This window comes from Mustelus asterias, chromosome 9, assembly GCF_964213995.1.
Source record: "Mustelus asterias chromosome 9, sMusAst1.hap1.1, whole genome shotgun sequence".
In the NCBI taxonomy this organism is placed as follows: Eukaryota; Metazoa; Chordata; class Chondrichthyes; order Carcharhiniformes; family Triakidae; genus Mustelus; species Mustelus asterias.
The window spans coordinates 38,392,281-38,416,902 of NC_135809.1; the positions used below are offsets into that span (position 1 = coordinate 38,392,281).

The following is a 24,622-nucleotide window of genomic DNA, read 5'->3' on the forward strand; positions in this document are numbered from 1 at the left end:
AGCCGGCAGTGTGAATTACGGCAGGTTGACAAAAGCAGTGTAGATGGAAATGAGATTGGAAAGGTTTGGATTTGCAGAGAGGAGTAGATTGAGAGGGAATTGTGTGTAATGAAGGAGATGGCGGTGTTGTGCTCAGAGAGAATAAAGAGCACCCTTGGTGGTCGGCCAACCTGGATAACAACTGTCTGTGGCTGCTTGTGGGGGAGAGTCTTTAAAGGCCTGGGGATAATCAGGAACAAAGTCCAGTGAATGGTTAGGAATGTATCCTGAGCTAATTGTCACTTGCCCCACCCATCCCGTGGTTCAGGGGAAGAATGAATATGCTACAAATCGGAAATAAAAACAAAATACTGGAAATACTCAGCGGCTCTGGCAGCATCTGTGGAAAGGGTCAGAGTTAATAGCTTCCAGGGGGAGGGCGGGAACACCCAAACAAGGATTGCATAGCAATTGCCCGGGAAGTTCAAACTTCCTTTGAGAAATTGCCCCGAAAATGCGATTTAAATCGCAAACTTCGGGTGGTTCCAACTGTCAGACAGCAAAATAATTTCCCAGAAAAAGTTTTTTTAAATTAAAACAACTTCTTGCTCCTGGGCAACTATATATATACCATCCGCACCCCCCTTCCCTTCCCATGGGGCGACATACTTAACAAGGTGGATATTTGGTATCATTCAGGAGGACCAAGTAATCCATACTTAATGTTTCTGCAGTGCCAAAGTGTGCTACAAGAACTCGAATTTATACATCACATTTCATAACTTGATGAGTCTAGACACTTTTAATGTAAGGAAATGCAGCAGCCAATTTTGCTTGGTTCCATAACAAATAGCCAGATGAAACAAATGATGATATTCCCCAGATTCTAGAATGGTCCATCAGACTGCAAAGTATCAAATATAACCTCTCTATTCAAGAAGGGAGGGAGACAGTTTGACATCTGCCATGGGGAAGGTGTTAGAATCAATCATTGCTGGGAATCAATCAGAGGCTGGGAACACACGAAGCAAGTGTGGAACACAAGGAAGTAGAAAGAAACTTAAGCAAGGGGTAAGGAGGGCTAAAAGGGGTCACAAAATCATTGGCCAGCAGGATTAAGGAAAATTCCAAGCCTTTTTATACATATGTAAAGAGTAAGAGGGTAGCCAGGGAGAGGGTTGGCCCACTCAAGGATAGGGGAGGGAATCTACATGGAGTCAGAGGAAATGGGCGAGATATTAAATGAGTACTTTGCGTCAGTATTCACCAAAGAGAAGGACTTGGTGGATGATGAATCTGGGAATGGGTGTGTAGATAGTTTGAGTCATGTTGAGATCAAAAAGGATGAGGTATTGGGGTTCCTGAGAAACATTAAGGTAGACAAGTCACCAGGGCCTGATGAGATATACCCCAGAATACTGAGAGGCAAGGGAGGAAATTGCTGAGGCCTTGAGAGAAATTTTTGTATCCTCACTGGCTGCAGGGGAGGGCCAGAGGATTGGAGAATAGCCAATGTTGTTCCTTTGTTTAAGAAGGGTAGCAAGAATAATCCAGGTAATTACAGGCCGGTGAGCCTTACGTCAGTGGTAGGGAAATTATTGGAGAGGATTCTTCGAGACAGGATTTACTCCCACTTGAAAATAAGTGCACGTATTAGCAAGAGGAACATGGTTTTGTAAAGGGGAGGTCGTATCTCATTAACTTGTTTGAGTTTTTTGAGGAAGTGACGAAGATGATTGATGAGGGTAGGGCAGTGGATGTTGTCCACATGGACTTCAGTAAGGTCTTTGACAAGATCCCTCATGGCAGACTAGTATAGACGGTGCCCATGGTATTCGAGGCAAGGTACTAACATGGATTGACGATTGGCTGTCAGACAGAAGGCAGAGAGTTGGGATAAAAGGTTCTTTCTCAGAATGGCAACCGGTGACAAGTGGTGTCCCGCAGGGTTCAGTGTTGGGGCCACAGCTGTTCTCTTTATATATTAACGATCTAGATGACGGGACTGGGAGCATTCTGGCCAAGTTTGCCGATGATACAAAGATAGGTGGAGGGGCAGGTAGTATTGAGGAGGTGGGGAGGCTGCAGAAAGATTTAGACAGTTTAGGAGAGTGGTCCAAGAAGTGGCTGATGAAATTCAACGTGGGCAAGTGCGAGGTCGTACACTTTGGAAAAAAGAATAGAGGCATGGACTATTTTCTAAACGGTGACAAAATTCATAATGCTAAAGTGCAAAGGGACTTGGGAGTCCTAGTCCAGGATTCTCTAAAGGTAAACTTGCAGGTTGAGTCCGTAATTAAGAAAGCAAATGTAATGTTGTCATTTATCTCAAGAGGCTTGGAATACAAAAGCAGGGATGTACTTCTGAGGCTTTATAAAGCACTGGTTAGGCCCCATTTGGAGTACTGTGAGCAATTTTGGGCCCCACACCTCAGGAAGGACATACTGGCACTGGAGCGGGTCCAGCGGAGATTCACACGGATGATCCCAGGAATGGTAGGCCTGACATACGATGAACGTCTGAGGATCGTGGGATTATATTCATTGGAGTTTAGGAGGTTGAGGGGAGATCTGATAGAAACTTACAAGATAATGAACGGCTTAGATAGGATGGACGTAGGGAAGTTGTTTCCATTAACAGGGGAGACTAGGACGCGGGGGCACAGCCTTAGAATAAAAGGGAGTCACTTTAGAACAGAGATGAGGAGAAATTTCTTCAGCCAGAGAGTGGTGGGTCTGTGGAATTCATTGCCACAGAGGGCTGTGGAGGCCGAGACGTTGAGCGTCTTCAAGACAGAAATTGATAAATTCTTGATTTCTCGAGGAATTAAGGGCTATGGGGAGAGCGCGGGTAAATGGAGTTGAAATCAACCATGATTGAATGGTGGAGTGGACTCGATGGGCCGAATGGCCTTACTTCCGCTCCTATGTCTTATGGTCTTATGGTCTTATGGTGAAGTCGCATGGATCAGAGGTGAGCTGGCAAGGTGGATACAGAACTGGCTCGGTCATAGAAGACAGGGTAGCAGTGGAAAAGTGCGTTTCTGAATGGAGGGTTGTGACAAGTGGCTTTCCTCAGGGATCAGTGCTGCAACCTTTGCTGTTTGTAATATATATAAATGATTTGGAGGAAAATGTAACTAGTTTGATTAATAAGTTTGCGGATGACACAAAGGTTGGTGGATTTGAGGATAGCGATGAGGACCACCAGAGGATACACTAGGATATAGATCGGTTGGAGGCTTGGGCGGAGAGATGGCAGATGGAGTTTAATCCGGCCAAATGTGAAGTAATGCATTTTGGAAGGTCTAATACAGATAGGAAATATACAGTAAATGGCAGACCCCTTAAGAGTATTGATAGGCAGAGGGATCTGCGTGTACAGGTACACAGGTCACTGAAAGTGGCAACACAGGTACAGAAGGTAGTCAAGAAGGCATATGGCATGTTTGCCTTCATCAGCCAGGGCACTGAGTTTAAAAATTGGCAAATCATGTTGCAGCTTTATAGAATCTTAGTTAGGCCGCACTTGGAATATAGTGTTCAATTCTGGTCGCCACACTACCAGAAAGATGTGGAGGCTTTGGAGACGGTACAGAAAAGATTTACCAGGATGTTGCCTGGTATGGAGGGCATTACTATGAGGAGAGGTTGGAGAAACTTGGTTTGTTCTCACTGGAACAACAGAGGTTGAGGGGCGACCTGATAGAAGTCTACAATATTATGAGGGGCATAGATAGACTGGATCGTCAGAAGATTTTTCCCAGAGTGGAAGAGTCTAGGGAGCATACGTTTAAGGTGCGAGGGGCAAGGTTTAAAGGAGATGTATGAGGCAAGTGTTTTGCACTGAGGGTGGTGGGTGCCTGGAACTCGCTGCCAGAGGAGGTAGTGGAAGCAGATACGATAGTGAGTATTAAGGGGCGTCTGTACCAATACATGAATAGGATGGGAATAGAGGGATATGGTCCCCTGAAGGGTAGGGGGTTTTAGTTCAGTCGGGCAGCATGGTTGGTGCAGGCTTGGACGGCCAAAGGGCCTGATCCCGTGCTGTAGTTTTCTTTGTTCTTTATTCTATGTTACAGCTGGGCTTGGAATGAGATAGTGAACCCAACTGCGGCACACCTACAGGATATGCAGAATATTATGTAAGCCTACTTATGATGAATAAATAAGCTTTACAAAGCACACCGTACGTACAAAATGGGCGGCATGGTGGTTAGCACTGCTGTCGATTCCCGGCTTGGGTCAGTGTGTGGAGTTTTCCCTGTGTTTGCATGGGTTTCCTTCCACAGTCTGAAAGACATGCTAGGTTAGGTGCATTGACCCAAACAGGTGCCGGAATGTGGCTACTAGGGGAATTTCATAGTGACTTCAATGTAGTGTCAATGTAAGCCTTACTTGTGACTAATAAATAAACTTTTTTTTAAGAGAAGGAAATGAGAGGGTGTGGAATGTCATGGCTACGGTGTTGAGAAAGATTAATTTAATATAAAAGCAAGGGTGCTGTAATCTGAAACAGAAAATGCTGGAAAATCTCAGCAGGTCTGACAGCGTCTGTGGGGAGAGAATGGAGCCAACTTAATATAAGGGAGGTGCGTTCAAAAGATTGAGTCAGGTTGGATTGGGTTTAGAGATGAAGGAGTCAAGTTGTCAGGCAGACCTGAGCAATGTGCCGGTTGAATCCGCAGTGGAGAATTTTCGAGAGGCAGGACAGAGAGAGAGAGAGAGCCATGTGCTGGAGGCTGGCGGTTGGGCAGGTGGGCGGACCCCTCTCTCTCGCAGCTTTTCTCTGGAAAGTTCTCTGACCCGCCTCCCATTCTCTCACTGGCAAACGGCCGCGAGTTTTGGGCAACGTTCCGGCTGCGCGTGCGAATCGGGTGTTTCGCCGCCATCCGAGTGGAAGCTTTTCGGGTGAAACCAAAAAGTGATCTGAGCTGAAGGATGACTGCGGGAGAAGAGAAAACCGAGCAGCAGATCCCCATCGAGGGGGAAGATATCAGCCCCAAGAAAGATGGAGGAGTCCTAAAGGTAAGAGGCGGAATAAGCAGCCAGCAGTCTCGCTGCTCCAAAAATATATATACTGAGGTGGAATCAGTGTTAACTCAAATACTCACCAGCTTCGGCCACAATAAATATCTGGATGCGGTTATTTATTTTTTTTGGAAACGGGCGCCCAGCGGCAGGCTGCTGCCTATCTCTAGGGTCACCATATCTAACACGAGGTGTCTGAAGTGTTTTCAACTAAAACATGAAAGCGTGAGCTACATTTCTGGCCAGTGTTTCTAAAATGGTTGATTCAATCGGTTGCCTCGCCTCCAGATATTGACCACTGATTAATGATAACCCGCCTTGCGCTCCGGTTTGCCGGCGGCTTTCTCTCTGCCATTCGAGCTGGTTCAATGGCAGCGAAACGCCACTGCGGGATGTGCCCCAGCGGATTGCCCTGGGTTCAGTGAGCCTTGCCCGCCTCCTCCCCCCAGCCCAGCTCAGCTCAGCTCGGCTCCTTCCTGTGTGTAACATACCAGCACCTCTCCTCCAATGTCCCCACTCCAGCCAGGCTCCTAATTGTGCCTAACACATCAGCATTTCTCCACCCCAGCCAGGCTCCTTCTTGTGTCTAACACACTAGCACCTCTCCACCAATGTCCCACTGTAGCCAGGCTCCTTCCTGTGTAACACACCGCAAAACCCTGTCCCAGAAAACAACCATCGTTGCCTTAAATCTCCCCATTTGAATCCCTAGATTCCTTTGAAATGGATTTGCCATCTTCCACTCATTATATCTTACCTCAGACTGGAAGGGTTTTCCTAAACATAATGAAACTGAACACGTTTCAACACAGTGGTTGGATTTTGAAAACACGAATGGTGAAAACTAGTTAGTCTGGATTATACCAGGTAATCATTGTTAACGTCACCTATCCATCAAGTTAGTGACAGTTAAGGGCGGGAGTGGCCCTCAGTAAATTGGGAGAAGCTGTCACAAACCTGACATCTTTGCATTGTGATCTCCTTACCTTTGAATTTGAAAATTAAGAACTTCATTTTACCTGCTACCCCATGTGCCCATCCAAGGCAATATGCTGTTAGAAGAAATCGTTTCCCATTCCACCTGCCAGCACTGCTTACGTTTTAGTCTAAAACTTCACCTGTACTGTCCAACCAACCCCACATCACAACAGAAAAGGTTTGAACCAATTTATAATAAAATTTGCCATTTTCTTCAGACAGATCTGTATATGCATGCATTACTCAAGAATTCAGAGCCATAGTATTCTTTATACTGAGTTCCTGAATTAATTATGTTGTTGTAGAAAAGTGCCCTTGTAAAATCTTATATTTCAGAATCAAGCTATTTGGTTTATCAGGTCTTTTCCTGTGTGATCTACATGAAACTCCTAATCCCAGTCTTGCTCACTTCTGTTATGCATAAATATTGTCTTTCTTTCATTTACTTATCAGATTGCCTTTGTTAAAATGAACTCTGCTTTAATAACTTTCTCTCCATTTAGATCTTGTGATTTTAAAAAAACGTTGTTGTTACATTTATTACTAGTTTGCTTGTAGACCTTTAAGATTATGGTAGTTCCTTAGCTTATCCTAAAGCTGAGAAGTCTACCATTTCAAGTCACTGTAACTATGATCTATAGAGCCGTAGAGTTTTACAGCACAAAAAGATCCTTCAGTCCGTTGTTGCTGTACCAGCCATCAGGCACCTATCTGTTCTAATCCCATTTCCCCACACTTGGTCTGTAACATTGTATGCTATGTCATTTCAGTGCTCATCTAAGTGTTTCTTAAATGTTGAGGGTTTTTGCCTCTACCACCCTTTCACTCCAGTTTCCCACCACCCCCTGGGTGAAAAAGCCTCTCTAAACCTCCTGCCTCTTACCTTAAATCTATGCTCCAAATTGTTAACCCCTCCACTAAGGAGTAAAATTTCTTGCCCTACGTTCCTCGTAATTTTGTACACCTCAATCAGGTTTCCCACACAGCCTTCTCTGCTCTAAGGAAAATCCAGTCTAGCTAGCTTCTCTTAGCTGAAATGCCCCAGCCCAGACAACATCCTGGTGAATGTCTAGTGCAGTCACATCCTTCCTATAATGGCAACCAAAACTGCACTCAGTACTCTAGCTATGGCCATTTTATATAGCTCCATCATAACCTCTAGGATGAAAGCAAATTACTGCAGATGCTGGAAAATCTCAACAGGTCTGACAGCATCTGTGGAGCGAGAACGGCTAAAGTTTTGCATCTGGATGATCCCTGGAGATTAATTCTGATGCTCAGAAATCTTTCCAATAATTTCCCTACCACTGATATTAGACTCACTGGCCTGTAATTACCTGGTTTATCCCTACTTCCCTTCATGAATAATGGTACCATATTAGATGAGCTCCAGGCCTTTGGCACCTCATTCTAAATCATATCTTCTAGTGTTTCGTAAATGACCTAAAACAAGAAATAGGAAAGAAAAAACATCCAAAGCTCAATGTGCAAAACTTTAATTGGTGTAAATGGGTAAAAGTTACAGAACCAAGTGGTACAATGAGTTGGTTTCTTTCTATCTTTGCTCTTTTTGGCTCCAGCTTAACAATTTGATGATAGGCGTGTGGATCCTGTGCAAAATGAGTTTGGGCGCTCTGAACCAAGTTTGGAGCAAATTCCACGATGCAAAACCAGCTGTAATTCTGCAAGATTTGATAATTCCTTAAGGATTGCTATTCTAAGCCAGAAAGTCAGCTGGTGTAGGATAGAACTGGAACCTACCTTTTATAAACTATTATTTACAGGTCACACACTACCTCCTAACCCAATAACCACATTCTTAGTGTATGTCTAGTTTTGGGGCAGAATGTGAATGCCTACCTCTGCATACAATTAAATACAAGTCATTATTAATTGTATATTGATAATGAGAGCAATGGAAATGGTACAGTGAGTTGTGATTAGGGCATGTAGGTGTGCCGGACACAGCTGTGGGCATTTAAAACTTTTTTAACATGTTCTGTTCCTAAAGATTGACATCTTACTTTGACAAGCTCAAATCAATCAAAATTTATATCTTAAAAGCGACTTCCTATAAGGTACGCCTGATATAAAGTGGGGAGATAGTGGCATAGTGGTATTGTCGCTGAACTAGTAATCCAGAGACTCCGGATTATGCTCTGAGGACCTGTGTTTGAAACCCACCATGGCAGATGGTGGAATTTTAATTCAATAAAAATCTGCAATTGAAAGTCTAACGATGACCATGAAACCATTGTTGATTGTTCACTAATGCCCTTTTAGAGGAAAAAATCTGTCTTCCTTACCTGGGCTAGTCTACATATGACTCCTAGATGCACACAGCAATGTAGTTGACTCTTAAGTGCCCTCAGGGGTGGGCAATAAATGAAAGCCCCCAGTAATGGATAATAAATGTAGGCCCAGCCAATGACACCCACATTCCATGAACAAATAAAAAAAATACAAGTTATGATGGAGAATATTAGAATGAGACCCACATTCCGTGTACAAATAAAAAAAACATGTTATGATGGAGAATAATAGGAGAATGAGAAAATAAACGGCAATCAGGCATACTCTTAAAAAGATTTTCATAGTTAAAATCCTTCTGTGACCTTTAACTTAGTTATTTATAACTCTGGATGAGTTCTATGCTGAATCCTAAAAATATGTTTAACCATTAATTTTGCCTGCCTTTCCTCTTACAGCTGATAAAAAAGGATGGCACAGTTGATGAGATTCCAATGACAGGAGATAAGGTCTCTGTCCACTATACTGGGGTGCTGTTAGATGGAACTAAATTTGACTCTAGTAGGGACCGAGATGACTATTTCACATTTGACCTTGGCAAAGGTAAGATGCTTTTGATTCATTGTGTTCTTTGAATTTTCCTGCCTCTAAAACAGCAAAGACAGAACGTTTTTCAACTTCTGCTCCATCACTAACTTCATCAGGAATGCATTGGAAAGCCTGTTTACTCATGTTCATTCAAAATCAACACCAGAGACAGATGGAGATAACTAGTTTTGTTTTCTGAACATCGTTTCAGTTTTTGTTTAGAGGGAGAACTATTGTAGTGGCTATTCAGCCTTTTCAGAACTGTATGCTGGGTTTTGTTTCAATTATGATGATTTTGGTTACAACTTGAATCAAGAATTGAGCATGATTCATGTTGCACCAAGCAGGAGAATGTCATATAGAAGCATTGAAATCTCAATGGGCAGGAGAGTCATTTGAGTATTCTTCATATATTTAAAGAATATATGTTGCAGACTAGGTATAGGCCAAATGCAAACTTGTTAGTTCCTTTATTTAACCTTTACTGTAGTTGATCTAGATGCTCTTGATGGGTAATAGCATTCTAACAGCATAGGGTTTGGAGGAGCTTTGAACTCCAAGGGAAGGAATGTTGATTCTGCAGAATAAGCACTTTGTGACCATCAAGTTTCATAGCATGAGTTGGAAGTAGGTACAAAGTCTGCTCTCAGCTTTCCCATTAAGCACTCCATGGACTACTGCATTCCATCTAGAGTAAACCTTCCTACATACTACCCAGTTATAAAGGCACAGCACAAGCTGGACATGAGGGAAGTCATGCTCCAATCCTACTCCAGTAATGCCCATTAATCTTTCCTCAGAAATGTTCACCAGTGACATTTATCATCCTTTTTGTATTAGCTTAGAATTGTCGGCAATATTATACTGTGTTCAGAATACTGGGAGCTGGATTGAGTCATTTCAGTTGGGATCCTTACAACATCAGAGACATTGCCAGGCTGATTAGATGATGATACAGTATTCTTATTTAAGTGCAGATAGTGTTAGAATCCACTGACTCATCCAGTTCCCTGGGACAGTTTACTTTTACGTGTAATATTCTATTGTATCTAGTAAGGTGGGAGCCAGTTTGCATTGATATTGATTTTCATGTGAAATGAAATTAGTTCCCCTGAGCAAGAGTCTACTTGGACTGAAGGTGCTTCATTGTTTCCTTTGAGGTAATTGCACATTGACGATGGGACTAAAATATCAACTTTCTTTGAACAGGGCAAGTTATTAAAGCATGGGACATTGCTGTGGCCACCATGAAGATCAATGAAGTCTGTCAGATCATCTGTAAGCCAGAATATGCCTACGGCTCTGCAGGCAGCCCGCCAAAAATTCCACCCAATGCTATTCTTGTGTTTGAGGTACCTACTTTTTAAAATTGCTTCTCTCCCTTTCAACAGGGACCATATCTAAATGTTTGTACCCTGTTTATTGCTAATTGTTGAAAATTTGACTCTTTTTCTGTTCACATTTGTAATTTTATTTGTAGAAGTTGTGAACTACCTTGAATCATATGAAGCATTATTATGTGATTAGCTGAGGGAAATCTCATCACGGAAGCCAATTGCTGTGTACCGTATTGACTCTTAAACAAGAGTACTGTACAAGGTTTATTAGTGCTATATAATATTCAGAAATTGGAATTTTATTATATTTATAGCTTAATGTCCCATACACTCAAGTCCAGGAACAGGCACGGTAGAGAGGATCAGAGTGTCTGAAGTAAAGAATAAGTCCTGAATTGTTATAAATTCTCCATGAAAGTGACATGCTATGTGGTGATATTGACACAATTTCCATTATTCCTATCACTTTGAAGATTGAACTTTTTGAAATCAAAGCAGAAGATCTGACGGAGGATGAAGATGGTGGAATTATTCGCCGTATCCGAAAGAAGGGAGAAAGTTACTCTAAACCCAATGAGGGATCATCAGTTGAGAGTAAGAAGCTACTTTTTTACTCATGCAATTTCTTGCTACTGTTTTTTTCGGAGTAATTACTTGCAAGGCATGTTAGCAGGCCAGCTACCATATGTAACAGTAGAGAGGCCAAGCCTGAAGACCATCGTGCACTCCCATGCTGATCTGATTTGCTGCTGTGCATGCACCAAGTCAGAACCAGCAGCCTGACCCATGTTTCCTCCAACCCACTTTTTGCCAAGATAAATCCTAGAATTGTGGGATGGAAGGGTGCAAGGTTAGCAACTTGGAGTGCAGGGACGTTGTGGGAGAAGGGGAAAGACTTTGAATTTGGTGGAGAGCAGAGCAAGGGAATAGTGCAGGGATGAGGTGTGTTATGACCTCAGCAGGGTGAGGCAAAGATGGTAAGGAACCTGGAGGTTGTTGGGGAACTAGGGAGAATTAAGAGATAATATAAACAAAATGGTACAATTTGAAAAGGTTACACCTTCAAGTGTACATGAACAAATCTCTCAAGGTGACACAACATGCAGAGTTGGCTGTTAGGAAGCTTACAGGATCCTTGGCTTTATTGATAGGAGGATATCATACAAAATAAATGAAATTAGGCTAAACCTTTATAAATGTTAAACTTAAGTTGACACTGGCCTGTGCTAGACACCACACTTTAGGGAGGCGATCAAGTCCTTGGAGAGGATGTAGAGAAACTTTATTAGAATGGTAAAGACCTCGGTTATATGCAGAGACTTGTGAAACTGGGGTTGTTCTCAAAGTGAAAATGTATTCTCTGTTCTTACCACCATATGTTACATTGCATTCATATTTTATTGTGGGGAATAACTACTCCAGTGCTCCCCTGGTAAGTACCTCATTTTCCACCCTCAATGAAAAAAATATTGCCTTTAAACTTAAACAAAGTACCTTTGAATCTCTGACAAAGGGTCATCCAGACTCGAAATGTTGGCTCTATTCTCTCCCCACAGATACTGTCAGATCTGCTGAGATTTTCCAGCATTTTCTGTTTTTGTTTCAGATCCCAGCTTCCGCAGTATTTTGCTTTAACCTACATTCTACAACACTGCTGCACATATCTTAACTCGCAGCAAGTCCTGTTTTTTCATCACCTCGGTGCTCGCTCACGTTGGTCACAAGTGCAGCAAAGCCTCAATTTTAAAGTCCCCCTCATGCTGAAATTTCTCCATCTCTTGTTCCTCTGTGAACCAGGAGCACTATCAGTGCTCCTGACCCAGGAATGTGAGTGCAGTCCCCCGAAAGTAATGTTAGCACTGTGTGCGTATATAGACAGCCTGAGAATGATCAGATCAAATTACACATTGAATTATTCTACAACAGACAGGATCAAATGATCCATTCCAAACAAACTGTTCAGTCTCCTTGGAATACCAGCGGCAAACTATCAGAATTCCAGTCCAACACCTTTCTTCCTTCCTTCGGCAGTCCCTTGGGGTGGTTTTCCAGTTTGCTCCCATGAGTTGAGGGTGGGAGAGGGTCTAGTGTTTGACATCTTCAGGAATACTTTGAGGACATCCCTAAAGTGTTTGATTGGCCTGGGATAGTCTTGCCACTATTGTGCTCTGAGCAGACACACCACCTTCAACCTGACAAACCTTTGGTCTTTCTATCCCACCGTACCCACTTACCTTATCCACCCTAACTACTTATTTCACCCACCTAGCTATTCGCTCATTCATCCACTTGGCCTTTCACCCATTTGTCCATAGCATTCACACTGGATATTTAAACTTATCTGGAAGCTGGTGGGTTTTGTATTTTTTCCCAACAAGCTTTCCAATGGACAATGCATTCTGCATTTCTAGTGAAGCAGAGCTAGGAAAACCCAGTGAGAAATGCAGAGTAGCATCTAGGAGTGGAAAAGCTTGAGCGGAGCAGCACTCCAATAATGATTGCTACTTTGTGGAAGATCCAGGCCATTGTATTCCTGCAACATTTTTATTAGATGGTTAGATGATGTATCGAGCAAAGTAACATTTTCCAGGAGGTGTCGGTAGATTTTTTTTTAGAGAAACTTAGCAAAGTGTTTGCTAGTTCATTTAGAACTCAGACTTAAAATAACAAAAGTACAACCATTCACTTTTCCCCATTTGGGTACAAATAACATGGATGAAATGGAATGTTAGCGATCTTGGAACAAAGCAGTTCTACAGTGTGTATGTATAGTCAGCTGATATTCTTTTAAACCTTCTCTTTCCTTTCAGTCCACTTGGAAGGAAAATATCAGGGTACAACCTTTGACAGTCGAGATGTGTCATTTATCATTGGAGATGGTGAAGAACATAATATTCCTCCAGGAATTGAGAAGGCATTACAAGAAATGGAGAAGGGAGAAGAGGCTATTATATCACTAAAGCCAAAGTAAGTTTAAATAAAGCGCCCTTAGAGACAACTTATTCACTGTTCTGTCTAAAGCAATAGCCAAGCATTTTTATTGGGCAACCTAGATGAAGGGCCAAGATTGTTGGCCTCTCAAGGTTGAAAGGCATAGGAAAGAAGACAAGGTGAACTAATAAATAATTAGATATATTTTTAAAAACCTGTTGAAAGCAGATAGAATGAAAGACTAAAGGGAATAGTTTCCTGAGAAGACTATATCCAAGTGGGAGACTGTTTGAGTATTTTTTAACATGCTGCAAATGCAGGAAGGTGGCAAAATGTGCAGAATAATATATTTACTGTTCTATGAAGAATGAGCGAGGGAAGTCCAAAGGCGTACAGGTTAGGTGGATTGGCCATGGTAAATGCATGGGGTTATGGGGAATAGGGTGGGGGTATGGGCCTGGGTAAGATGCTCTTCCAGAGCATCGCTGCAGACTTGATGGGCCAAATGGACTCCTTCTGCACTGTAGGGTTTCTATGGTTCTGAAAATAGATGACCATGGGTCTACAATTAGTATCACCAAAATAGTGTGGCCCTGGATGGAACACAGATTGACCACTGGTGAGTAAGTGCTGCTGGGTAGTATTATTGACAACACCTTCCCATTACTTGGAACAAAACCCTTGGAATTCCGTTTGAGAATTGACGTAGATTCAAAAATGGCCCAGGGCAGGGTGTCACGTGGTGTAAGCACAGGAGCGGCTTTGTTTACACAGGTTCTGGTGCCATTCATCCTGGTGCACAACCCATAATTATTTGATCCTGATGTCTATAATCTGTGTTAAGATCCTGGTTAAACTTTGACAGAGAGTGAGGTTTGATTGAGGCAGTTGAAGATGGCTGGGTTGGGGCCCTGTTCGCAGTGGTGATTTCACTGGTCAGTGGGCCTACACTTACGGCAACAAGTTAATGGTTGCCATTGTGAGTGGAGTGAAGATGGTTTCAGCTCTTCAGCACACACTATTGATTCTCACATTGATGAACTGAGATATCCTAAAGAGAATGGATGAAGCAGAGAAGAGAATCCTGTCAGTCGAGAGGGCAGTTTCCTTGGTGGGGGCTCACCTTCAGTCCATGGAAATCCTATTGCATGACATGTTGAGCATCCTGGTTGATTCAGGGAGATGAGGCTGCGTCTGGTCTCCCAAGAGGAGCTGAGGGTGAATTCCCAGCTGAATTTCTGAACTGGCTGCTACAGGTATTAAAATGGGCAATCAATAGCTGGCATGTCCGAAAGCTGCTGTTAATGAGATTTCATCTTGCTGAGAAACCCCATAGCTGATAAAAGGTGGTACTTGTTGTATCCGAAAGACAGAGCGATAAACTCTGACTTTGAAGAATTGAAAGAAACAAATTTACAATTCATCAAATGGAATTGAGAAGATGGAAGTACTGCACTGCCAAAAAAAAATGGAAATTGCATGCCTTGGTGATTTGAATTCTACATTGAAGCTAGAATTGTTAATCCTATTGAATAGAAGAATGTGAGATCCTGAGGGTTGTAAGTTGTTGTAAGGTATCAATGGTTTACATAAAAACTGCCCCAGACACGAGTGATTGGGTGAGGAGTAAGGATTATTAATGAATAGAACTACAGATTATGGCATTTGTGGATTATTTTGAATGTTTCTTTGACCTTGTGTTTTTCATGTAGATATGGATTTGGAGAATCTGGAAACTCAAAATTGAACGTCCCACCAAGTGCAAACCTGGCGTATGAAGTTGTATTGAAAAACTTTGAAAAGGTAAGATACAGCCAGATTACTGCTGATGCTGTGCCATCAGCTATTCTACTGTACATCTATGTTGAAGCTCAATTCTGTCACTGTAAGTGACATAAGTGACCAGTTAATTTTGTTCTAGACTGTATACAACAAAGTTTTTCTGAGGAGAATGGGCCAAACAAATGATTATCATTAAAAGCTCTAATGTATATTATTGGAAATATATATTAATGATTTAGAAGAGGAAACTAAATGTATTATCTTCAAATTTGCAGAAGATACAAAGTTGGGTGGAAGGGTGAGATGTGAGAAGGATGCAGAGATACTCCAGTGTGATTTAGACAGGCTGAGTGTGTGGGTATATGCATGGCAGATGCAGTATAATATGGATAAACGTGAGGTTATCCACTTTGGTAGCAATAATAGGAAGACAGATCATTACTTGGATGGGTGTAAATTGAGAGGGGTGGATACTCAGCAAGACCTTGGTGTCTTTGTGCATTAGTCACTGAAAGTAAGCGCGCAGGTATAGCAGGTGGTAAAGACGTAAATGATATGTTGGCCTTCATTGTAAGGATTTGAGTGTAGGAATAGGGTTTTTTTTTATTCATTCGTGGGACATGGGCATCACTGGCTGGCCAGCATTTATTGCCCATCCCTAGTTGCCTTTGGAGGGCAGTTGAGAGGCAACCACATTGCTGTGGCTCTGGAGTCACATGTAGGCCAGACCAGGTAAGGATGGCAGATTTCCTTCCCTAAAGGACATTAGTGAACCAAATGGGATGTTTTACTGCAGTTGTATAGGGCATTGATGAGGCCACACCTGGAGTATTGTATGCAGTTTCGGTGTCCTGAGGAAGGATGTCCTTGCTATAGAGGGAGTACAGTGAAGATTTACCAGGCTGATTCCTGGGATGGAAGGTCTGTCATGTTGGGCGGCACGGTAGCACAGTGGTTAGCACTGCTGCTTCACAGCTCCAGGGACCTGGGTTTGATTCCCGGCTTGGGTCACCGTCTGTGTGGAGTTTGCACATTCTCCTCGTGTCTGCGTGGGTTTCCTCCGGGTGCTCCGGTTTCCTCCCACAGTCCAAAGATGTGCGGGTTAGGTTGATTGGTCATGCTAAAAATTGCCCTTAGTGTCCTGAGATGCGTAGGTTAGAGGGATTAGTGGGTAAATATGTAGGGAAATGGGGGTAGGGCCTGGGTGGGATTGTGGTCGGTGCAGACTCGATGGGCCGAATGGCCTCTTTCTGTACTGTAGGGTTTTTATGATTTCTATGATGTGAGCAGAGACTAAGTCGGTTAGGATTATATTCACTGGAGTTCAAAAAAGTGAGAGGGGATCTCCGAGAAACTTATAAAATTCTAACAGGGTTAGACAGGATCGAAAGAATGTTCCCAATGGTGGGGAAGTCCAGAACTAGGGGTCATAGTTTGAGGATAAGGGATAAACCTTTTAGAACTGAGATGAGAAAAATTTCTTCACCCAGTGGGTGGTGAACGTGTGGAATTCACTACCACAGAAAGTAGTTGAGGCCGAACGTTGGTTGATTTCAAGAAGAAACTAAATAAAGTTCTTGGGGCGAAAGGGATCAAGGGATATGGGGGGGAAGAGGGATCGGGATATTGAATCTGATGATCGGCCATGATCTAAATGAATGGCGGAGCAGGCTCGAAGAGCTGAATGGGCTATTCCTGCTTCTAGTTTCAATGAAACGTTGGGACCAACCATCTTTGAAAAGTTTCAACTTCTAATGTGAGGAAGCTGGATGGGGTGGTGGGTAGTCGAGGTTTAATCATTTGTGATAAACTATTTGTCAGGAGGGTGTCACAGCCAATCCTGTTTTTGCCTAATGATGATTTTTGTGCACCTTGCAGCACAGATTACTAGGAAATAGAAATCCCAGGGGTATGTGTTTTTTCCATAGCTCATTCCTATTGGAGTAGATCTATAATTCAATCATTCAGGTTCAAAATGTTAGCTCTTATTTCTTTCTCCACAGATGCTGCCAGACCTGCTGAGTTTTTCCTGCTTCTTCTGTTAGTTTTCAAGTTCCAGCATTTGCAGAATTTTGCTTTTGTTTTAGATCTATGACTGGTTGCCCTGTACTAATTATTAAACTGAGTATAAATGATTTTTACATTTTATTAGGCAAAAGAGTCTTGGGAAATGAACATAGATGAGAAACTGGAGCAGTGTCTCATTGTCAAAGAGAAGGGAACATTGTATTTTAAGGTAACACAATTAGAGCTAAATTGTTTTTGTGTCTTGTTCAACATAAAAAGCCAATGTACCCTGGTTAACTAAAATATGAAGTCCAATTGTTTTTTTCCAGGTAATAGTATGTAGATTTACACGCTGATCTGCCATTGCTGTTAATGTATGTGATTAGTCAGCACAGCATTTGTGACTGACAGGTCTCGGCTACCACTGTAGTTACAGTCGCTTACTCATAATTTGGAGCCAACTTCAGTGATCACCTTTGAACCAGTAGCTTGTGCTATCATGATTAAGATTTGTACATGAAAGAGTGCTGTCTCATTTACAGAATGAGAGAGTATAAGTAGTAAGAGCTGGAATAGACCATACTTCACCTCGAGCCTGTGTCACCATTTGGTATGATCATACGGACCAGGAACAAGAGTAGGCAACTCAACTCCTTGAGCCTGCTCTGCCATTGAATAAGATCATGGTTAATCTGATTGTAACCTCCTGCCTGCCCCCGATAACATTTCACCCCCTTGCTTATCAAGAATCCACCTACCACTGCCTTAAAAATTATCCCAGCTGATGTCACTACTGGACAGTCTGGTCCCAGAGTGAAACCCAGCTCAATAGATCTTGACTTTTATCTTTTGTTTAGTGACATGGGTGAACAGAGCCACAGGACTGCCAATAAATTTCTAACAAAAGGATAAAACATTTATTAAGAAGAAAAGATTGACTGTAATACACTACCTCTTCACCCTAACTATACCTTTACAAGTTGCAAACTTTATTTATATAGTCTAATGTTCACAGTAAGTACATAATCCATGTAAATACATAGGTGAAATGTGGTAAAACACATCATAGAATCCCTGCAGTGCAGAAGGCGGCCATTCGGCCTATTGAGTCTGCATCTACAACAATCCCACCTAGGCCCTATCCCCGTAACCCCGTATATTTACCCTGCTAATCCCTCTAACCTACACATCCCAGGACACTAAGAGGCAATTTAGCATGACCAGCCAACCTAACCCGCACATCTTTGGACTGTGGGAGGAAACCAGAGCACCCGGAGGAAACCCATGCCAGACACAGGGAGAATGTGCAAACTTCACACACACAGCAACCCAAGCCAGAAATACTCTGAAACCAAATGACGGATGCCACCCAAAACAATTTGAAGATTTGTCAATTCCCCCAGACACTTGTCGCACTGTGAACAAACTGGTCTCACTGGAACTCTGCCTTTCACGCACAGGTTTCCAAACATTGCTCCCTCTCCGATGCTTTCACAAAGGATCTGCCTCCAGACTTTCAACCTCCTTTTGGTGTTCCTCTGCCCTGCATATTCACGTGCATTCAAACCTCCGCCTAATCTTTTGGAGACCCAGCCACGCCAAACAGAATACCACTACTTCACAGGCTGTATTAAGGTGTCACCTTAAGGTGTCTGACTTCTCGTGAGCTGTTATTTCCAGGTCTGCACTTTGCAGCCCTGTCTTTAACTGGGAGCCTCTTTTTCTCTGCACCTGACCTCATTGAACAGAACCTGTTGTCCAGATATCTGTTATTTGTTCCTTCTGGATTCTGGGACATTATGTTCTCTAGCTTCTGGGACTTGCTTTCTGTCCCTCTGCATTGTCCCAGCAGTTTCTGTACAAAGCTTCTTGTTTCTCAGTTACCTGGTGCCAACTGAAAACTCAATTGCTTCTGCTTTTCAGTGTGAGCCTCTGGTTGCTAAACAACAACTTAGTTTTTTTTAATCCTTTCTTTTTCTTGCGTCATAAGGCCTCCATTGGAATGCAGGCAAAAAACTTAAACCAAAGACTGGCGGGCACCTTTGTTTAACATGAAACTAAACTGAAGTTTTAGCCCTTCACATACAAATACAGAAACATATTAAGCTTAAACTTAAAAGCATACCTTTTTTCTAAGACACACAGTCCAAATATAGTTTACTTAAACTATCTATATTTGCTAACTAACCTCTTATTTTTAAATAGTGACTCCTAGTTCGAGGTTCTCCCACAAGTGGGTACAAGCCTGCCCTGTCCAACCTTTCCTCATAAGACAATCCATCCATTCCTGGTATTAGTCTAGTAAGCCTTCTCTGAACTGTTTCCAATGCATTTACATCTTAAATAAGGAGACCAATACTGTACACAGTCCTCCAGATCTGGTTTCATCAATGCCCTGTATAACTGAAGCAAAACCTCCCTGCTTTTGTATTCAATTCCCCTTGCAGTAATGATAACATAAAGTCATAGAGTTTTACAGCACAGAAAAAGGCCCTTTGGCCCATTGTATCTGCACTGGTCATCAAGCTCCTATCTATTCTAATTTCATTTTCCAGCACTTGTCCGAAGCCTTGCATGCTATGGTGCTTCAAGTGCTCATCTGAGTGCTTCATAAATGTTATGGGATCCTGCCTCTACTGCCCTTTCAGGCAAAGAGTTCAAGATTCGCAGCAGCCTCTGGGTTACTCTTTTTCCTCAAATGCCCTCTAAATCTCCTGTCCATTACCTTAAATCTATCCCCCCTGGTTATTGACCCCTATACTAAGGGGAAGCTGTCCCTCTCAATTTTGTACACCTCAATCAGGTACCCTCTCAGCCTTCTCTGCTCTAAGGAAAACAACCCCAGCCTAGCCAGCCTCTTCATAGCTGAAACATCATGGTGAATCTCATCTGTACCCTTTTTCTAATGCAGTCACATTCTTTAGTCTGGCAACCAGAACTGCACACAGTACTCTAGCCATGGCCTAATGAGCGTTTTATACAGCTCAATCATAAGCCCCCTGCTATTATATTCTATGCGGCACAGTGGTTAGCACTGCTCCTCACAGCGCCAAGGACCTGGTTTCGATTCCAGGCTTGGGTCAGTGGCTGTGTGGAGTTTGTACGTTCTTCCTGTGTCTGCGTGGGTTTCCTCTGGGTGCTCCGGTTTCCTCCCACAGTCCAAAGATGTGCAGGTTAGGTGAATTGGGCATGTTAAATTCTCCTCAATGTACACGAACAGGTGCCGGAATGTGGCAACTAAGGGATTTTCACAGAATTTCATTGCAGTGTGAATGTAAGCCTATTTGTGACTATAAACTTTATAAAGGCAAGTATCCCATATTCTTTCTTAACCACCTTGTATACCTGTCCTGCTTCCTTCAGTGCACCCCAATGATCCTCTGTACTTCCTAGAAGCCTACCATTCATTGTGTATGCCCTTGTGTTGTTCCTCCCAAAATGCATCACCTCACACTTTTCAAGGTTAAATTCCATTTGTCACTGCTCTGGCCATCTATATTGCCCTATAATCTGAAGGCTTTTTTCCTTTATTTACCACATCACCAATTCTATAAGCTTTCCTAATTACTGTACCTGCATATGAGCCTTTTGTGAATTATGCAATAGAAGATGCAGATCCCTCTGAATTTCAGTGTGTCTCGGTTTCATATTTGCTCAACGCCCCTTCCCCATCCCTTGATTCCCGAGAGACCAAAAATCTGTCTCCCACAGCCTTGAATATATTCAACAATGAAGCATCCACATATCTCAAATAAGAATCCTTAAGATTCACAAATCTTTGAAAAGTGAAGGCATTTCTCATCTGAGTCCTAACTGATCAGCTCGTTGTCCAGAGACTGTTTCCCCCAAGTTGGGAAAATTACATCTCAGTGGCAAACCCCTTCAGAATCTTGTGTGTTTTAATACAATCATCTTTCATTCTTGTAAACACCAGAGTATAGCCCCAAGTTTCTTAGCTTCTCATTGCGAGACAATCTTCATCCCAGGAACCAATCTAGTGAACCTTTGCTGTACTGTCTTCAATGCAAGTATATCCTTCCTTAAATATGGGACCAAAACTGTGCACCATATTCCAGGTGTGGTCTCACTAAAGCTCTGTACAATTGTTGCAAGGATTTCCTTCTTGTACTCCAGTCCCTTTGCAATATAGGGCCCACTTGCCATTTGCCGCCTTAGTTGTATGCTGTAGCTGCATGCTGACTTCCTGAGTTCCTTGTACAAGTATACTCAAATCCCTCTGGATATCAACATAGGTTTCATGGCATTTGAAAAATATTCAGCTTTTCAATAAATTCACAATTTGCTATGTTATACTCAACCTGCCATCATATTGCCCACTCACTTGACCTGTCTATATCTTTGCAGCCCCAATGTGTCCTCCTCAAGCGTAAGTTTATTAGTGTCACAAGTAGGCTTATATTAATACTGCAATGAAGTTACTGTGAAAATCCCCAAGTCACCACACTCTAGCGCCTGTTCAGATACACTGAGGGAGAATTTAGCATGGCCAATGCACCTAATCAAGCACGTCTTTCAGACTGGGAGGAAACAGGAGCACCCAGAGGAAACCCACGCAGAGACTCTGCACAGGCAGTGACCCAAATCCGGAATCGAACCTGGGTTCCTGGCGCTATGAGGCAGAGTGCTAATCACTGTGCCACAGTTCCCACTGGTTATGATACAAACTTAGATACATTATTTTTGATTTCTTCAGCTAAGTCATTAATATAGATTGTAAATGGCTGAGGCTCCAATACTGATCCTAATGAGGCTCTACTAGGCACAGCATGCCAACTTGAAAATGCCCCATTTATTCCTACCCTTCCTGTCTGTTAACCAATCCTCTATCTTTGCCAATATATCAGCCCAAATTTATAATACCTTGTAAGTTAACCTTTAATGCTCACCTTATCGAATATGTTTTGGAAATATCAACATCTGCTGATTCCCATATATGTATCCCGTTGGTGACATCCTCAAAAACAATTGTCAAACAGGATTTCTTTCCTGTAAAGCCATGTTGATTTTTGTCAAATTATAGAATGATTTTTGAAGTACATTAAGACTTCCCCCACAATGTAATCTTACATTTTCCTGTCACCTGATGTCAGGCCAGTTGGCCTCTAGTTCTCTGTTTACTCTTCCCAGCTTTTTGTAATAGTGGTGTTTTAACTTCTAATCTGCTGGAACCATTCTAGAATCTCTAGGGAATTTTGGGAAACTATCATCAGCGCATCCATTCTATCCACGGCAACCTATTTTAAAACTCTGGAGCGTAGGCAATCGGGTCTGGGGATTTGTCAGATTTTAGTCCCCTGAGTTTTTCCACTGCTTTTGTTTTGCTCATATTAATCGCCCTAAGTTAATGTCCATTGTTAGCCCCTTGGTTTCCCTCAATTTCTGGTTTAAAATTTGCTTTCTACTGTGAAGGCCGAACAAATATTTAATATCTGTCTCTGCCATATCCCACAACATTTTCAGTCTTCAGGCTTGATACCATTCTTTCCAATATTATAAGCCTTTTTTTAAAATCTAATGCAATCCTTAATTTCCCTACTAAGCCAAGGATGGATCTTTCTTGCTGAGTTTTGTTTCTTAATGGAACATGGTTTTGTTGAATATTTAGAATTATTTCTTTATGTTTCCCACTGTTTGTTTATTGCCATACCTTTTAGTCTATTTGCACAGTTAACCTTGACCAACTCTCCCATCACACCTCTGTAATTGACTTTGTTTCAGACTCTTGTTTCGGTCTGGAGTATGTCACAATACAGAATTGGATGTTAGGATCGCGTTTTTTCAAGGGATCTTTCACCATGAGTTTACTAATTAATGCTGCCTGATTGCATGAAACAGTTTCCAGAAAACTGTCCCAAAAGCATTTTACAAACTCGCCTTCCAAACCATTTTTGTCAATTTGGTTGATCTAGTCTAAAGACTAAAGTCCCTACCATGATTGCGTTACCTTTGTTCCAATGTTCAATAAATGTTCTGTCCACCGGTGTAATTAATGTTAGGGGTCCTTTAACTTCTGTCATTTTCTGATCCTTGTTCCTAATCTCCATCCATATTGATTCATATTCCTGATCTTCTGAGCCCAGATCCTTTTTCACCACTGTCCTTATGTCATCCTTTACTATCGAGGATACTCTTGCTTTTCCATTCAGTCTGTCTTTTTGAAATATTATGCACCCTGGAATATGTATTTATCTCTATATGCCATCAGTTCATCTATATTGCAAATGTTTTGTGCATTCAGATAAAGTGGCTTTGAGTTTTGTTTTGCTTGTGCAGTAACGTTATTCCCTGTGCACTATTACCCTTAACTGCTTTCTTGATCAGTATATTTTTAGGACAACAAAGAAAATGGTGGTGTTGGATCTAGCTCCAGAAAATTAAGTGGGATAAGTGTGGAATGCAGGAACGCACCACAGCATCATTATCTTTGCTGCCCCTCCTTTTTAATTTTTATATCAATCAATCAGAGATATATGAATTTTGCAAATTTCAATTAAATAAAAAGGAAACCAGGAAAGAGCACATACCTTCATGTTATCTCGACATTAATACAATTACTCAGCTGTTCCATGAGGATTTTTCTGCCCTGCAATTACAAAGCTGAAAAAAATATTTTAATGAGAGCCTCCAAATCACAGGAGGCTTCAGGCCAAATTCACATCCAACAACCTGCTTTGAAAACTCACATTTTGACAACTTTGACAAATTCGATCATTGCAGTTGAGATGTTGCAGAGCATTTTAAAAGAACCAACAAGTATTCTAAATCGAACAACCCACAACATGCTAAAAGAAAAAGTCAATTTGCCCCATCTCCCAGTATTAATAAAACCCCTCAAAATTCCAGGATTCAGATCCACATCTTCACTAAAAGCTAATCCGTTCTTCCTTGGTCATACCATGTCTGTGAGCCCCCACCCGCCTGCCTTCGCTCATGTGTGCACTTTTTGACATTCACTCGCACAGAAAACCCTGTAGGCCAATATCATCCTTCCCCTACCCATCTCCACCAGTGAATCATGTGTGCCTCCTGTACCCAGCTGATATTGTTAATTAGATGTCTTCTACACCTCGTATTTTTTTCAAGACCAAATAAAACGTGAAACTGGGATTTGTGAACTTAATATGATCATGAACACAAAATAAAATAGTTGAGCTCATTTAACTTGAATATTGTATTAACGTTCGCCCCAAACATTATCCTTTCCATTTCCATGTGCAATATAATCTGTTGATACTTGATAAGTGATTTAATAGCTATCTGTTAAAGTAAGAAATGCATCTAAAGTGTAATTTAAAAATGTTTACCCAAATACTTAGCTTGTACTGATTTTTCTGAATGATCATAAAATGTAAAATAAATGTTAGCTGTCAGAATTGGCAAAACAGTGATGATTGGAGTAGAGTGGGAAGTTGCTAGAATCTTAAGTTACTGAGAATTATTTTATTCTTCCTTATAACTACAAGCTTCATGTAACTTATTGTTGCCAGGTGGGCAAGTATAAGCAGGCCACCATCCACTACAAGAAAATTGTATCTTGGCTAGAACATGAGAGCGGACTAACTGAAGAAACCCTAAAACAATCCAATGCATTAAGACTAGCAGCCCATCTCAACCTTGCCATGTGCTACATCAAAATGGATGAGAATTTGCAAGCTGTAGAGAATTGTGAAAAGGTGAGGAACTTTTTAATTTCTAATGTACAAATCATCAATTGTAAA

The 24,622-nt window shown here is 41.9% G+C and overlaps 1 protein-coding gene across 1 annotated transcript in view; it reads left to right on the forward strand.

Annotated features, from left to right (window-relative positions):
- Positions 1-4,614: 4,614 nt before the first annotated feature.
- LOC144498624 (peptidyl-prolyl cis-trans isomerase FKBP4-like) overlaps positions 4,615-24,622 on the forward strand; it is a 29,237-nt gene continuing 9,229 nt past the window's right edge. Inside the window, exons 1-8 of the mRNA XM_078220015.1 lie at positions 4,615-5,007; positions 8,697-8,841; positions 10,036-10,178; positions 10,637-10,757; positions 12,974-13,130; positions 14,807-14,897; positions 17,029-17,112; positions 24,392-24,577. Of these exons, the coding sequence (XP_078076141.1) occupies positions 4,921-5,007; positions 8,697-8,841; positions 10,036-10,178; positions 10,637-10,757; positions 12,974-13,130; positions 14,807-14,897; positions 17,029-17,112; positions 24,392-24,577 (1,014 nt within the window). The 5' untranslated portion in view covers positions 4,615-4,920. The remainder of the gene's footprint in view (positions 5,008-8,696; positions 8,842-10,035; positions 10,179-10,636; positions 10,758-12,973; positions 13,131-14,806; positions 14,898-17,028; positions 17,113-24,391; positions 24,578-24,622) is intronic.